Source organism: Heterodontus francisci, chromosome 28 (genome assembly GCF_036365525.1).
Source record: "Heterodontus francisci isolate sHetFra1 chromosome 28, sHetFra1.hap1, whole genome shotgun sequence".
NCBI classification, from domain to species: Eukaryota; Metazoa; Chordata; class Chondrichthyes; order Heterodontiformes; family Heterodontidae; genus Heterodontus; species Heterodontus francisci.
This window is the reverse complement of record NC_090398.1, coordinates 29,927,958-29,944,893: the sequence shown is the minus strand read 5'-3', so window position 1 is coordinate 29,944,893 and position 16,936 is coordinate 29,927,958. Positions and strand designations below refer to the sequence as shown.

General features: G+C 43.6%; 1 protein-coding gene across 1 annotated transcript in view; it reads left to right on the top strand.

The window, feature by feature from the left end:
* Window positions 1-1,014: 1,014 nt before the first annotated feature.
* LOC137345184 (NACHT, LRR and PYD domains-containing protein 3-like) overlaps window positions 1,015-16,936 on the top strand; it is a 71,407-nt gene continuing 55,485 nt past the window's right edge. The window contains exons 1-4 of the mRNA XM_068008649.1: window positions 1,015-1,066; window positions 4,081-4,248; window positions 4,904-4,984; window positions 11,252-11,418. Coding sequence (XP_067864750.1) covers window positions 1,015-1,066; window positions 4,081-4,248; window positions 4,904-4,984; window positions 11,252-11,418 — 468 coding nt within the window. The remainder of the gene's footprint in view (window positions 1,067-4,080; window positions 4,249-4,903; window positions 4,985-11,251; window positions 11,419-16,936) is intronic.

Genomic DNA, 16,936 nt, shown 5'->3' with positions numbered 1-16,936 from the left:
GGTCCTAGTGCTGAACCATGGGAACCAACAGTTTTCTAACCCTTAACCAATTTTGTATCCATGCTGCTACTGCCCCCTTTATCCCATAATTTTTAAATCACCACCTGATATTAACATTTTCATCCATGTGTTCAAATCCTTCCATTGACTTCCTTTACACATCTCTGTAACCTCCTCCAATCCTACAACACTGAGAATGTTCCTCTAACTCGGGTCTCTTGTGCAGCCCCCATTTCTTTTGCCTCGCCGTTGGCAACGGCCCTTCAGCTGTCCAGATCCTAAGTTCTGGAATTCCCTGCCTGATCCCCTCAGCCTCTCCACCTCACTTTTTGAGATGTTCCTTCAAGCCCAGCTCGTTGAGCAAACTTTGATTGTTCTCAGGCTGCGTTTGCTGACAATACAACCACTAGGTGGCGCAGCGCTTGCACATGCGCAAATAGAGGCTCTTCAACTGGAACGTCAGTGTCTGCGACGTTCAGTCAGCTGCCAGGATTAAAGATGGTGCTGCTCAATTTATCACAGGAAATGCTTATAGCGACATTGTTCCAGCAAACTAACCTTACATTAAGTTGGATGGAAGCCCAGTCATATGCTACTATGTAGTTATCGGATACTAACTGTAATCCTCAGAAACATTTAATATTCCAGTAATCCTATTGAATGCAAAAGGAATTTTATACTTGATTTTCCAATTGATCCCCGCTCACGCCACCCCACTCTCCAGAGCAAGTGGCCGAGAGGAGGGAAGCAGCGCAGCCCAGAGCTAGCAGCCGGAGAGCGGGGTGGTACGAAGCGAGTAACAATCGGTTGTGGGGAGGGGGAGCAGCGAGGTCTGGAGCGAGCAACTAAGGGAAGGAAGGGACGAGGCTTAGAGTGAGTTGCCGAGGCGATCAAGGTCCAGCCTCAAAGTCTCCCATTCAGCCACTTCCTCCAGCGAAACAGGGGGGGGGCGTGGTGCTGGATACCCGATGCTTCAATGCGCATGTGCGAAGATGGACCAGGTGCCGATACGCGATGACATTAGTGCTGCATGATGACATCATCCCGCGCATGCCACTTAGTCCTGGCAAGATGTAACTGCGTGTCTGTGCATCTTGGTGCACTCTGATGTCAGCGGTCTGCTGCGTTGTCAGGAATCACTTTGTTGTTCTATTGCCCCCTCCTTTGACTTGATGTCAGCTATCCTATGAATACACCCATTTTTCACCAGCTATCTCTTCACAACATTATTTGTCTACCTTTAGAGATGTGTGCATTATGTCATGCTCATGTGGAGTGCAGCGATTGAAAATACAGAACTCAATTGAAGCGTTATAAAAAAATTGACTTTTAAAAATGTGGATAATGTGCTGGAAGGAAATGGCCACTGAAGGTCACAGTATATTCAAACTGTCTTCCTGTCTGGCAAGGACAAAAGGATACATTTCAAGCTAAGAGGTGTCAATTACACTCATCCTGAACCATCAAGAGACATTTTTCAATTGAATGGATTCTTCTGAAACAACAAAGGTGTGAAATAACCACATCCTGGTCCATTGTTGGTCACCACAGGGAAGAAGTGTCTCCTAACAGAAGCTAATGTGAGAGATTTCTTACCTTAAAAAAGCAGCACTCTGGGGAGAGGGAGAGAGATCTCAGCAAGTCATCCAGCTGACAGCTTTGAAAGCAGCCCAGCCAAGGCAGATGAACCCTGCTACACCACAGCACAGAATTTAAAATGACCATCAACTCAATTCTGAAATCTGAACCACCAGAAAATATACAAACATCTCAACAAGTTCAAGTCTACAAGCAACCCAGGCCTGCAACTTTAAATGAAAAAGCCCATCCACCAGAGAAGTTCCAACAGGTTTACTGCAAACCACGAACACCAACCTCACTTTGACCTACTTACCCCTTTTCCTTTCTATTCTTGTGTATGAGTGTGTGAGTGAATGCGGATGTGACTGGGGTTGCCACCATTTTGGGAATAGTGAAAAAATAAATATTTAATCTTTTGTGTTAACCCTGTGATAAAACCTGTCATTTATTTGTTTATTTGACCTAAAGATACTCAAAGGACTAACCCATCACGTTACCTTTCAACTGACCACAAACGTGTTTAGTTAAACAGTGGGAATGACCCACACCCCTTACCACCTGTCAGTAAGAAATTGGGGGTTTGAAGCCAGCAGCTGAACCAGCAGGTTAGACAAGAGATTTGTGGAAAATTAAGCAAACAGGTTTTCTCATATCATTTACAGCATAGAAGGAGGCCATTTGGCCCGTCGAGTCCATGCCAGCTCTCCACGTAGTTATGCTGTCAGTCTCACTCCCTGGCTCGATCCCCGTCGCCCTGCAAGTCTATTTCTCTCAGGTGACCATCCAACTTCCTCTTGAAGTTATTGATCGTCTCCACTTCCACCACCCTTGTGGGCAGTGAGTTCCAGGTCATTACCACCCTGTGTAAAAAAGTATTTCCTCATATTCCCCCGACATCTTTTGCCCAAAGCTTTCAATCTGTGTCCCCTAGTCCTTGTAACATTTGTTAATGGGAACAGCTTTTCCTTATCTAACTTATCAAAGCCGGTCATAATCATGCACACTTTTAGTAAATCTCCGCTCAATCTCCTTTGTTCCATGGAGAACAAACCCAGCTTTTCCAACCTAACCTTGTAACTAAATTCTCCACCGCTGAAACCATTCTGGTAAATCTCCTCTGCACCCTCTCAAGGACCCTCACATCCTTCCTGAAGAGTGGTGACCAGAACTGGACAGTTCTCTAGTTGGGGCCTAACCAGAGACACGTAGAGGTTCATTCTTTTCTTCTCCACGTTGGTAAAAACAAAAGACATGGCCATCTTTAATGCTAAGGAGTTGTAGAGCAGGGAGACATATCCCATAATACATTCAATTAAGTATTGAAGATTTAAAAGTTGTAGTTACTGACGTGGGAGACACTTTTATACAGAAAACAAAGAAACCTGAAATATTGAAGAGTCTAGCTAGCCATTTTAAATTTACCTCTCAACCAGAAGGAAAAAAAAAGCATTGAACTGGAGTCTGAGAAAATAATCCCAGCTAAAATTCAGTCGAAAAGAGGAGATGCAGTTTCAGAAAGAAAAAGAGGAAAGAGCGTTTCAGTTGAAAAGGGAGTAAATACAATTGCAGGAAGAAAGGGAGGTGAGAGAGTTCGAGTTAAACAGGCTGCCAGTACAAGGTGGAAATGTTACCAGCCACTCAAACCTTATCCCCAATTCGGAGCAAAATTTTGATGTTTTGAGACACTCACGGTTAGTGCCAAAATTCAATGAGGAAGAGGTCGAGTCCTATTTTAACTCATTTGAGAAAATAGCTAATTGGCTAAAGTGACTGAAAGAATATTGGACTCTCCTCTTGCAAGACGAATTGGCATGAAGAGCTCGTAAAGCTTTTTCTCTGTTATCAGAAGAAAGCTGTCTCGATTATGAACAAACTAAAACAGCAATTCTGAATGTGGACAAGTTAGTCCCTGAAGCCTGTCGGTAACAGGTTTGAAATGTTAGGAAGAGACCTGCCTGGACTGGCAATGAATTTGAAAGAATTAAACATTTGGCTCTCGATCTCTCAAGCTAAAACCCTCATGTGAAAATTTGACAGAAGTGATTTTTCTGGAAGAATCTAAAAGTAATGTGCCAACTGATATAAGAACCCAAATTGAAGAACAAAGAATTAACAGGGTGAGAGACACAGCAAAAATGACCGATTATGAATTAACACACAGACCTTAAATTCAGAATAAACAAGTAACTCTTACAGGTCAGGGAGAAATGAGATGGATGTAGAAGAAGCAGAAATGGGCTTGAGAAAAGGAGAGAAGGGAAGGAAAAACAGATCAGTCTTCAACGATTAAAAGAAGGAACCAAGATGATAAACCAGTCGGTGCACGCACAGTGTGTTACCACTGTGGAAAATCTGGGCCTGTTAAGGTAGATTGGACACTGCAGTCAAGCCAGTGACTATCGCGATACAAGTTGTGAGCATGTGTTCCAATATCACACAATATCAGGTTGGCTACAAAAAATTTTGCACAACGGGAAAATTACTCCTTTTGTATCCCAGGCACCAGGCAAAGAGATAACTATCCTCAGGGATACCAGTTGTCTACAAACACTGCTGGTAGTAAAGATTGCAAAAATGCTGCACGAAAGCTGAACAAGTACCATTGTATTGGTAAAGGGCCGACCAGCAAATGCTTAAAGGTTCCCTCATTTAATGTTAACCTGCGAAGTAAGTTGGTCACCAGTGTAGTGATGGTTAGGGTCATTCTGAGCTTACCAGTGCCGGGGTCGACCTATTGCTGGGCAATGACTTGGCAGGAAGCACAGTATTTTTTCCAGAAGGTCCAGAACAGTCCACGGAGACTGGGGAAACTGAAGTGAACAAGCAAATTTCTGTGCAGCTGCTGTGGGCTGAGGAAGTTCCAAAAATCCCACAGGGGGTCAATAAAAATTAAAGACACTAAAGGAAAGCCAGTAGAATTTAAAAAGGCCAGGATGGAGCCAGTAGAATTTAAAGGAGCTGTGATAAAAGCAGCAAAGATTGAAGGAAAAGTGCCAGATATATGGTGAGCCGAAACCTTATTTAAAGATTTAAATAGGGACAAAGAAAGTTGCCAAACAGGCAAGTCAAAAGTGAGGGAGCTGCCTCATCTAGCTTAAGTGCCACAAGGAAGTGCAGTGGAAGCTGGACAGCCACCTGCGAACAATAATATCCCAGAGGGCATGGGTCAGGTTAAAGAAAAACCCATCCCCGAGGTAAAGGAAAAGGGAAGGTAAAATTTCCTGAGGTAAGCAGCATTTGTGAAAGTCACAAGAAAACTAGGAGTGAGGTCAGTGTGGATTTGTACACTGAAGAATCAAACAATCAGTTTCTAAATCCAAAGCTAATGAAACCCAGCGATTAGAATCCACTAAGGACAAAGTGCAGGAGGAGAATCCCTATGCTTCACTGGGGCTAAAAATCAGTTTATCAACCGAGAGATGAGTTATCGATATGCTGGAGTTTGAGCTACTGAGTCCATGTGTTGTGGAAACAGCAGTTAAGGGGTTAAAGTCTGTACAGACAGTATCTCTTGCCACCAGCCAAAAACAATGCAGTAACAGAAATTTCCACATTACAAACCTTGGCTCAGAAAAGAGGTCCCTGCATCCCCCTGAAAAAAAATGATCACTTCAAGGACTCAGGAGCCAAAATTGAATTACTCTTCAGGCAAAACCTCACAAACAACGACATGTTTGATATTAAAGTTCCCAAAGTACTACAGATGCTAGAGTAAAACCAATTCTGTTTGACAACACGTAACTCGGACTTAAAGGCAAGAGACAATTCACAGCACCAGGTTTAAAACAAATTCTGGGGCTACATTTAGATGTGAAAGGAATTTTAAGTATAATTGTGCCTCAAAGAAGGGGATGATCTAAAACACTGAAACAAGAAATGGCTGTTAATGCCAGCTGCAGCAGTTGGAAAATTGAGGTGTGTGTATCATGTGTGCAGTCGTGTGACCCCCATTCCTTCCTTCCTTCCTCCCTCAATTGAAAATGTAGAACTCAAATTGAAGACTTGTATAAAAAAAAATCACTTTTCCACCGAGGATCAAACAGTATATGTATTCCAAGCTAAGCGGTGTCAATTACACTCATCCTGAACCGTCAAGAGACATTTTTGAATTGTGAGAGATTTTTACCTTCGAAAGCCAGCCCTCTGCAGAGAGACAGAGATTTCAACAAATCATCCAGGTGACACCTTCGAAAGCAGCCCAGCCAAGGAGGACAAACCCTGCTGCACCACAACATAGAGTTTAAAGTGACCATCAACTCAAAGAACAAAAAGAACAGTACAGCACAGGAACAGGCCATTCGGCCCTCCAAGCCTGCGCCGATCTTGATGCCTGCCTAAACTAAAACCTTCTGCACTTCCGGGGTCCGTATCCCTCTATTCCCATCCTATTCATATATTTGTCAAGATGCCTATTAAACGTCATTATCGTACCTGCTTCCACCACCTCCCCCGGCAGCAAGTTCCAGGCACTCACCACCCTCTGTGTAAAGAACTTGCCTCGCACATCCCCTCTAAAGTTTGCCCCTCTCACCTTAAACCGATGTCCCCTAGTAACTGACTCTTCCACCCTGGGAAAAAGCTTCTGACTATCCACTCTGTCCATGCCGCTCATAACATTGTAAACCTCTATCATGTCACCCCTCCACCTCCGTCGTTCCAGTGAAAACAATCCGAGTTTATCCAACCTCTCCTCACAGCTAATGCCCTCCAGACCAGGCAACATCCTGGTAAACCTCTTCTGTACTCTCTCCAAAGCCTCCACATCCTTCTGGTAATGTGGTGACCAGAATTGCACGCAATATTCTAAGTGCGGCCTAACTAAAGTTCTGTACAGCTGCAGCATGACTTGCCAATTTTTATACTCTATGCCCCGACCGATGAAGGCAAGCAAACCGTATGCCTTCTTGACTACCTTATCCACCTGCGTTGCCACTTTGTGACCTGTGGACCTATACGCCCATATCTCTCTGCCTGTCAATACTCCTAAGAGTTCTGCCATTTACTGTATACTTCCCACCTGCATTAGATCTTCCAAAATGCATTACCTCACATTTGTCCGAATTAAACTCCATCTGCCATTTCTCCGCCCAAGTCTCCAACCGATCTATATCCTACTGTATCCTCTGACAATCCTCATCACTATCCGCAACTCCTCCAACCTTTGTGTCGTCTGCAAACTTACTAATCAGACCAGCTGAATTTTCCTCCAGATCATTTATATATGCTACAAAGAGCAAAGGTCCCAGCACTGATCCCTGCGGAACACCACTATTCACATGCCTCCATTCAGAAAAGCACCCTTCCGCTGCTACCCTCTGTCTTCGATGACAGAGCCAGTTCTGTATCCATCTTGCCAGCTCACCTCTGATCCTGTGTGACTTCACCTTTTGTATCAGTCTGCCATGAGGGACCTTGTCAAAGGCTTTACTGAAGTCCATATAGATAACATTCACTGCCCTCCCATCATCAATCATCTTGGTCACTTCCTCAAAAAACTCAATCAAATTAGAGAGACACGACCTCCCCTTCACAAAACCATGCTGCCTCTGGCTAATAAGTTTGTTTGTTTCTAAATGGGAGTAAATCCTGTCCCAAAGAATCCTCTCTAATAATTTCCCTACCACTGATGTAAGGCTCACCGGCCTATAATGTCCTGGATTATCCTTGCTACCCTTCTTAAACAAAGGAACAACATTGGCTATTCTTCAGTCCTCTGGGACCTCACCTGTAGCCAATGAGGATGCAAAGTTTTCTGTCAAGGCCCCAGCAATTTCTTCCCTTGACTCCCTTAGTATTCTGGGGTATATCCCATCAGGCCCTGGGGACTTATCTACCATAATGCTTTGCAAGACACCCAACACCTCCTCCTTTTTGATAATGAGATGACTGAGACTATCCACACTCCCCTCCCTAGGCTCATCATCCACCAAATCCTTCTCTTTGGTGAATACTGATGCAAAGTACTCATTTAGTACCTCGCCCATTTCCTCTGGCTCCACACATAGATTCCCTTCTCTGTCCTTGAGCGGGCCAACCCTTTCCCTAGTTACCCTCCTGCTCTTCATATATGTATAAAAAGCCTTGGGATTATCCTTAATCCTGTTTTCCTATGACTTTTCATGACCCCTTTTAGCCCTCCTGACTCCTTGCTTAATTGTTTTCTACTGTCTTTATATTCCTCAAGGGATTTGTCTCTTCCTAGCCTTCCAGCCCTTACGAATGCTTCCTTTTTCTTTTTGACCAGGCTCACAATATTCCCGCGTTATCCAAGGTTCCCGAAACTTGCCAAACCTATCCTTCTTCCTCACAGGAGCATGCTGGTCCTGGATTCTAATCAACTGACATTTGAAAGATTCCCACATGTCAGATGTTGATTTACCCTCAAACAGCCGCCCCCAATCTAAATTCTTCAGTTCCTGCCTAATATTGTTATAATTAGCCTTCCCCCAATTTAGCACCTTCACCCGAGAACTACTCTTATCCTTATCCACAAGTACCTTAATACTTATGGAATTATGGTCACTGCTCCCGAAATGCTCCCCCACTGAAACCTCAACCACCTGGCCGGGCTCATTCCCCAATACCAGGTCCAGAATGGCCCCATCCCTAGTTGGACTATCGACATACTGTTTCAAGAAGCCCTCCTGGATGCTCCTTACCAATCCTTCCCCATCTCAGCCCCTAGCACGAAGTGAGTCCCAGTCAATATTGGGGAAGTTAAAATCACCCACCACCACAACCCTGTTACCTTTACATCTTTCCAAAATCTGTCGACATATCTGCTCCTCTACACCTCCCCCCCCCGGCTGGCTGTTGGGAGGCCTGTAGAAAACCCCCAACATCGTGACTGCACCCTTCCTATTCCTGAGCTCCACCCATATTGCCTCGCTGCACGACCCCTCCGAGGTGTCCTCCCACAGTACAGCTGTGATATTCTCCTTAACCAGTAATGCAACTCCCCCACCCCTTTTACATCCCCCTCTATCTCGCCTGATGCATCTAAATCCTGGAACATTTAGCTGCCAATCCTGTCCTTCCCTCAATCAAGTCTCTGTAATAGCAACATCATAGTTCCAAGTACTAATCCAAGCTCTAAGTTCATCTGCCTTATCTGTTATACTTCTCGCATTGAAACAAATGCACTTCAGACTACCAGTCCCGCTGTGCTCCGCAACATCTCCCTGCCTGCTCTTCCTCTTAGTCTTACTGGCCTTATTTACTAGTTCCCCCTCATTTATTTCACTTGTTGTCCTACTGTTCTGGTTCCCACCCCCCTGCCACACTAGTTTAAACCCTCCCAAGTGACACTAGCAAACCTCGCAGCCAGGATATTTGTGCCCCTCCAGTTTAGATGCAACCCGCCCTTCTTGTACAGGTCCCATCTGTCCCTGAAGAGATCCCAATGCTCCAGATATCTGAAACCCTCCCTTCTACACCAGCTGTTCAGCCACATGTTTCGCTGTACTATCTTTCTATTTCACGCCTCACTGGCATGTGGCACAGGGAGTAATCCCGAGATTACAACCCTCGAGGTCCTGTCTTTTAACTTTCTATCTAACTCCCTAAACTCCCCCTGCAGGACCTCATCACTCTTCCTGCCTATGTTATTGGTACCGATGTGTATCACAACATCTGGCTGTTCACCCTCCCCCATCAGAATGCCCCCTGTCCGTTCAGAGACATCTTTGACCCTGGCACCAGGGAGGCAACATACCATCCTGGAGTCTCTTTCACGTCCACAGAAGCGCCTATCTGTGCCCCTGACTATAGAGTCCCCTATAACTATTGCTCTTCTGCGCTTTGTCCCTTCCTGCTGAACAACAGTGCCAGCCGTGGTGCCACTGCTCTGGCTGCTGCTGTTTTCCCCTGATAGACCAACCCCCCCAACAGTATCCAAAACAGTATTTTGTTCGAGAGGGGAATAGCCACAGGGGATTCCTGCACTGACTGCCTGCCCCTTCTAGCGGTCACCCATCTATCTGCCTGCACCTTGGGTGTAACCACTTCTCTAAAACTCCTGTCTATGATGCTCTCTGCCACCTGCATGCTCCTAAGTGCATCCAGTTGCCGCTCCAACCGATCCATGCGGGCTGTGAGGAGCTGCAACTGGGTACACTTCCTGCAGATGTAGTCGTCTGGAACGCTGGAAGTGTCACGGACCTCCCACATCTCACAGGTGAAGCACTTCACCCCTCTAACTGACATTTCTATCACTAATTAATAAGTATTTATTTATCTTAAATTAATTTATTAAATCCTTACTAAATTGTTATAACTATATGGTCCCTTGTGCTAGATTCCTACTATAAATATTAAATGCTAACTAAGTACAGTAATCTCCTCCCTCTGGTTTAGTTACTCATTTATCAGTTAATTAAGGTTTTAATCTATTTTTATCAATTTTTTCAAATTCAGTAAAAAAAATCCCTACCAGCCAATCAGGTCACAGATTTCCTGTGACATCATGTTCAGTTTTTTTTTACCAGAGGTAAGTTTTTTATACTTACCGGTCCAGAACACCGCCCTCCGAGTCTTCTCCCAGTCAGCTGTGCTCTTTGGAAGCTCTCGGCTCCCCTCACTCTGAGGACAGGTAGGAAATGAAAGGAGCTCCTCGCTCCCTCCTTCCCGAACTTCCTCACTGACCAAACTTCCACTGTAGTACTCCATTGCAACACAAGTCAGCACTCCAATGCAAAGAAAGTCAGCACTGTAAGGTGGCTCACTTTTATACTGACTCACTCTCGCCCCCTGAAAACTGGTTTAAACCAATTCTCTAATTAACGAGGTGCAGCTGCAAGCAGAGCCTGAGTGAACCCTGTTTAAAGCTGGTCGAAAACTCACCTTCCCCAACCCTAACAGCAACTGTTAAGTTGATCTGCGAAATAAAAGACAGATTAGATTTAAGATAAACTCAAGTCTGAAATCGTAACCACCAGAAATCCTACAAACATTTCAACAAGCTCAAGTCTACAAGCAACCCAAGCCTGCAACTTTAAAAGAAAAAGCCCATCCACCAGAGAAGTTCTCACAGGGTTACTGTAAACCACGAACACCAACCTCACTTTGACCTACTTACCCCTTTACCTCTCTATCTATCTATCCCTGTGCATGAGTGTGAGAGTAAATGTGGACATGAATGAGGTGACAGCCATTTTGGGAATAGTGAAAAAATATTTAATCTTCTGTTTTCAACCTATGAGAAAACCTGTCACTTGTCTGTTTATTTGACCAAAAGACACTCAGAGCACTGGCACATCACTTTAACCAAACACATTTTCGGTCAGTTGGAAGGTAAAGAGTGGGAACCACCCACACCCCTTATCACCGGTCAGTAACCACTAGAATCCCCAATCACTTTCTCCAATTTCTTCAATACTTTTCCCTGAAGGGTTTGTGAATATTGAGCATTTACCCTACCCATGTGTAGAGTGTTTATAAGTATGTAAGTATCTATCCAAAGTAAACATTATTTTCCATTCATGAGCACAATATCCGAACACATTAAGAGACATCTTTGTTGAGATTTATAGAATGTAGCACATGTGGTATATCTGGGTTTTCAGAAGATGTTTGTCTCAGTGAAGGTTGTAGCCGTTTGTTATAAGAGGAAATGTCACATTCTGGATAGAATGTCGATAATGTGTTTAGTTTTCTCCATTTGTGTTCACAGATCCGAACTCCACCATCAATGATTTCTTCACAAATTACGACGATTACCAGTTGTTCAAGTTGACAACATTCTACCGGGACAGACTAGAACAGGCGATTGAAGAAGGAGTGGACGGAGTCAGTTCATTGTTAACATATGAGAGACATTTCAGTGGACAAGAACATCGGGTAAGTGAGAGGGACACAGAATGAGTTTGGATTATTTAAACACCACAGAACTAACAGGATATCAGATTTTACAATCATAGAATGTTACAGAAGAGAAACAGGTTAAACAGGAAAGAAATGGATAAACCTGAACATATTATGAATCTGAAACAATGATATGAAGAGGTGAAAATACCCAGCGGGTATTACCGGCATTTCAAGAACAAAAACAAAAATCTTCAAATGGATAAAATGTGAGACCCAAACAGGGAAACTAACCAGAAGCCAGCGATGGGGATTGAAAACCTGATGTTGTGCAGGGTTTATTCTCCCCCACACATCACCAATTCCAACTTCAGTGCAGGCACAATCTGGACAGTAGAACTTGCTGTGGAGGGTCACTCCCCGGAAGAGCACTTTAGAAAATTCCATACAAACAGCCTGTAATGTTCTGTTAGTTCCTTTTAATGGAAGAGAAGTAAATGGGAATGAAAATGAGACAGGGTATATAATGGACGATGGATCTGCTACCACCTGCACAAGTTGAAAAACTATTCTAATCTCAAGCATCTGTTTACCACCCATTAACATTAATATCCACTCAATCTACTCCCAGTTTTATGATCATTCTCCATACTCTAGCTTTCCTACTTCTCCACACACCAACAGAATTCTCATTAATAAACATTTGCCCAGTAGTTTTTGGGAGTAAATTATGCTTTTTAAACACATTGTGTGTATGAAGACATTTTTCCAAATTCAACCTGAATGCATCAAATTTACTTAAAGATTTGCTCTTTGGCCAATCAGTGAAAACTATAATCTATTTATTTGATCATTTCTCTTCAGAATCTGAAGACCTGCAGCAACTTCTCACTTAATCTGCTCACCCTCGAGTGGAATGAGCCTAAAGTTCTCAAATCCCTCACTGTAACAGTAATTCCACATTCCTCATTAACAGCATCCTAGCAATCTGCATGTCAGTTTTTCTTTCCCCGATGCTTTTACTTCCTATACGTGTCTTACTGTGGAACCTCACTGCAGAGAAATAGCAGGAAATTGAGCTCATTCACTCTGTAATTTCCTACCCCTGTGCTCTTGCTGTGGAACACCACAGCCTGGCGGAACATCAGGAAATTGAATATATTCTGTCTGTTATTTTCCGATAAATGGATTGACTTCTGCTCCATTTTGGTTCTGGAAAGCATGACTAGGAGATAAAATGTTGTAGTTTAATGTTTTTATCAGCAGCTGGATTTTGCAGTAGAAATAATAGTGAGGCTAACAGCGCTTGTCATTATTAACATTAAACCGGACAGTAACTTTTAGCCACTGCACATGCCCAGTTAAACACAGAAATCTCACAGTTTCTGTCTGAGACACCGTGCTCCTCCAAAAGCTTCATTGGTGATTTACCATTGAACTGTGTGAAATTGCTGAATTTACCGAATAGATACACATTAAACTGGTCAAAAAAAATGTTACAGCTTGTTCATTCCAGTGTAAGTAATTTTTTAGCAGAGTGATAAATCTTAGTTACTGCCAAACAACCTCTCTGGCATGGAAAAATAACTTTTACAATTGTGGAGTCTCGTTCCTTCAAATTTAAATTATTGTTGGAGATTAAAGAAAATAAATGCATTTTAATATTTATTACTTTTTCTTGCTGTCTCTTTTCCCTCTCTCCCGATCTGATTATTCTTTCCCTCATGTTATTGTGCTTTCTGTACCTGGTTTGACATTGAATTAAATATCCAAACTGACACTTCCTGCTTCAGACTCCGTGCTGTTTATTAACAAATTTTCAATCTGACTGGTTAAGGATACACACTATCTTCCCCTGTTCACACGGATCCCAGATGCTTTGTAAAGGGGTTTGTGTGTTTTCAAGAGTTGACTGAGAAGAACCTCCAGCACAAATGCCTATAAAATTTTGATGGACAATTGCCAGTGTGATGATTGACTGGTGTAATCCTTTCACCACTGATCACAAAATCCGGCTCATTGTTCTTTCACAGTTTATTTAGTTTGAATTTTCCTCAAGTTAAATATTGTGATGACTAATGACATTGTCTTCTTCTTTTAACACAAACTCTGTCTCCTTGCCACTTCTTTCCATCCCCCTCCATGACCACTGTTTGAGGCTGCACCTAAATGTTCATAAACTCTGCATCCCATTTCCTCGGACTGGAGGAAGTTATATAGTGAGTTTCCTCAGGGGTCGGTGTTGGTACCAGTGCTTTTCTTGATATATATTAATGACCTAGGGTTGTGTGTACAGGGCACAATTTCAAAATTTGTGGATGACAGAAAACTTGAAAGTATTGTGAACTGTGAGGAGGACAGTGAACTTCAAGTGGACGTAGACAGGCTGGTGGAATGGGTGGACAAGTAGCAGGTGAAATTTAATGCAGTGAAGTATGAAGTGATACGTTTTGATAGGAAGAATGAGGAGAGACAATATAAAATAAAGAGTGAAATTCTAAATGAGGTGCAGGAGCAGAAGGACCTGGGGTATATGTGCAGAAATAATTGAAGGTGGCAGAGCAGGTTGAGAAAGGAGTTCACAAAGCATACGGCATCCTGGGCTTTATAATTAGGGGCATAGAGTACAAAAACAAGGCAGTTAAGATAAACCTGTGTAAAACACTGGTTCAGACCCTCCAGGATATTGTGTCCTGTTCTGGGCACCACCCTTTAGGAGAATGTGAAGGCATTAAAGAGGGTGCAGAGAAGATTCAGGAGAATGGTTCCAGGGATGAGGAACTAGAGCATGGCTACCCAACCCGAATCCGACGGGACCCGATGACATGTGTTGGGTTCGGGTTGGGTTGGGTCGCTCTTCCGGGTCCAGCATTCGGGTTCAGGTCGGGTTGGGCTGGGTCAGACACAGTGACAGCCAGTATGTCAAGTTGGGAAACACTGCGCACCAGTATGCAGTGAGTGATTCCATCGAAGGTAGAGCACAACATCTTCAATAAATTTGATTATATTCCGGTGGTTGGGTCAGGCGCGGGAAAAATGAAAGAGCTCGGGCCAGGTTGGGCTCGGCTCGGATGTAGTGCTGTTGGACTCGGGTCGGGTTTCATTTGCAGACCCAAGCAGGCCTTTATGAGGAACTTTATTTTGGTGAATTGATTGGAGAAGCTGGAGATGTTCTGCTCAGAGAAGAGAAGGTTGAGAGGAGATTATTCAAAATCATGAGGGGTCTGGACAGAGTAGATCGGGAGAAATTACTCCCGTTGGCAGAGGATCGAGAACCAGAGGACACTGATTGAAGGTGATTGGTAAAAGAAACAACAGTGACATGAGGAAGAAGTTTTTTTATGCAGTGAGTGGTTCGGATCTGGAATACACTGTCTGAGAGTGTGGTTGAGGCAGATTCAATTGAGGCTTTCAAAAGAGAATTGAATAATTATCTGAAGAGATGAAGAGGAAAAAAATTTGCAGGACTTCGGAGAAAAGGCAAGGAAGTGGGACTAGGTGAGTTGCTCTTGCAGAGAGCTAGCACGGACACAATGGACAAAGGGCCTCCTGTCTAACAGTCTTTGATACTAAGATTCTATTTGCTTCGAACTGAGCTTTCGATCCCATACCCTCCACATCAAAAATACACCATACTGCTGTTGTGCCTAATCTGCACTTACTCTGAAAGAATCCACGGAATCCGATTGGTGAAAGGTATATCAATATTTTATTCACACACTAAATCATCAAAGTACAAGCTCTCACTACTTGCTCAGTATTCTACCCGCCAAGGCACGAGGTGATCAGTCTCGGACTTGTGGCTGCTCTTCTCTGAGCCCTTGGCTCAGGGGTATCTTCTCGAGTGTTCTTCCCCGGGGTTCTCGTGCCTTTCCCAGTTTCAGTCAGGGATTAAATCTTATTTCCAAGACCCTCCCCTCTCACTTACTCATAGGGATCTGGTATAATGACAGAATGATAATTCCTTATTTGGCTCAGTGAGAACCTGTTCAACATTTTACAGTTTCCCATTGTCTACTATGAGTCTAATTATATCTGGTGTCCATGTTTATCTGTTATGTGCAAGGACTGTGTATTGGATCATCAATATGTCTTTTCTATACTGTCTACAATTCCTTGGCCATCCGTGTGCTGTGGCCCCTTTCTACCCAGCCCCCCTATGCCTTAACACACTGTTCATTGTCGTGTGATTAGCCCCTTTGTTTCAACTAAGTTCTGATGTGCTTTTACTATATGTGTTTTTACTGGGTCTACACTGCTGTCTCCATTATATTGCCTGACTCAACTCCTATCTTAGCCCATCTGCTGATTAAACCATCATCCGTGTCTAAGTCATTAAACTCGATTATTTAAATGATTCCCTGACCAGCCTCCCGACTGTCACATTCTGTAAACTTCAGTTCATCTAAAACTCTGCTGCCTGTTCCCTGTCCTGTCCACGTCCTGCTCAGCTACCACTCGTTTGCTCACTCACTTATTGTGGTTCCTGATTCTCTAATGACTCCATGAAAGTTCACATGAAAGGTCATTGATCTGAAATGTTAACTCTGTTTCTGTCTCCACAGATGCTGCTTGACCTGCTGAGTATTTTCAGCATTTTCAGTTTTTATTTCTGACTCCAATTTAAAATTCCCCATTTCCAATTTAAATACCTTCATTGTCTTGCCCTTCCCTATCTCTGTAAACTGCTCTATCCCTGTAAACTTCTGGTGCCACTGGAATTCTCTGTTCCCTCTTACACTGGCCTCTGTGCACTCACCCAGCACCTAGTTCTTTGCCTTACCAATGGTGGCCGGAGATGGTAATGTCATTGAAGGAGGAAGGAAAGTGGTTAGACTGTCCCTTATTGGAGACAGAGAGTAGAAGTAGGAAGGTAAGGAGCATCAATGTGTGACTTGAGGTATGGTGCAGGAGGGAGGGCTTTAGATTCTTGGGCCATTGGGACCAGTTTTGGGCCAGGCGGCACAAATTCAAAAGGGATGGGTTTCACCTCAACAGGACTGTTTTATTCAGTGGATCAGCACCAGCATATAGAAGTAGAAAAGAGGAATGAGGTGCAGAAAGGAACATAACCTAAGAAATAGGAGCAGAAGTAGGCCATTCAGCCCTTCGAGCCCACTCCGCCATTCAATGAGATCATGGTTGATCTACTTCAACACCATTTTCCTGCATTATCCCCATATCCCTTGATGTTTTCAATATGTAGAAATCTATCAATCTCAGTCTTGAACATCCTCAATGACTGAACCTCCACAGCCCTCTGGGGCAGAGAATTCCAAAGATTCACCACCATCTGAGTGAAGAAATTCCTCCTCATGTCAGTCCTGAATGGCCTGCCCCTTATTCTGACACTGTGTCCCCTGATTATAGACTCCCCAGCCAGGGGAAATATCCTTCCTGCATCTACCCTTTCGAGCCCTGTAAGAATTTTGTATGTTTGTATGAGATCACCTCTCATTCTTCCAAACCAATAACCTTTGCTTCGTTCAATGTGTTCAACCATTTCTTGATGATCTGTGAGGTGAATCAAATTGGTTGGAAACTGAACAATTAA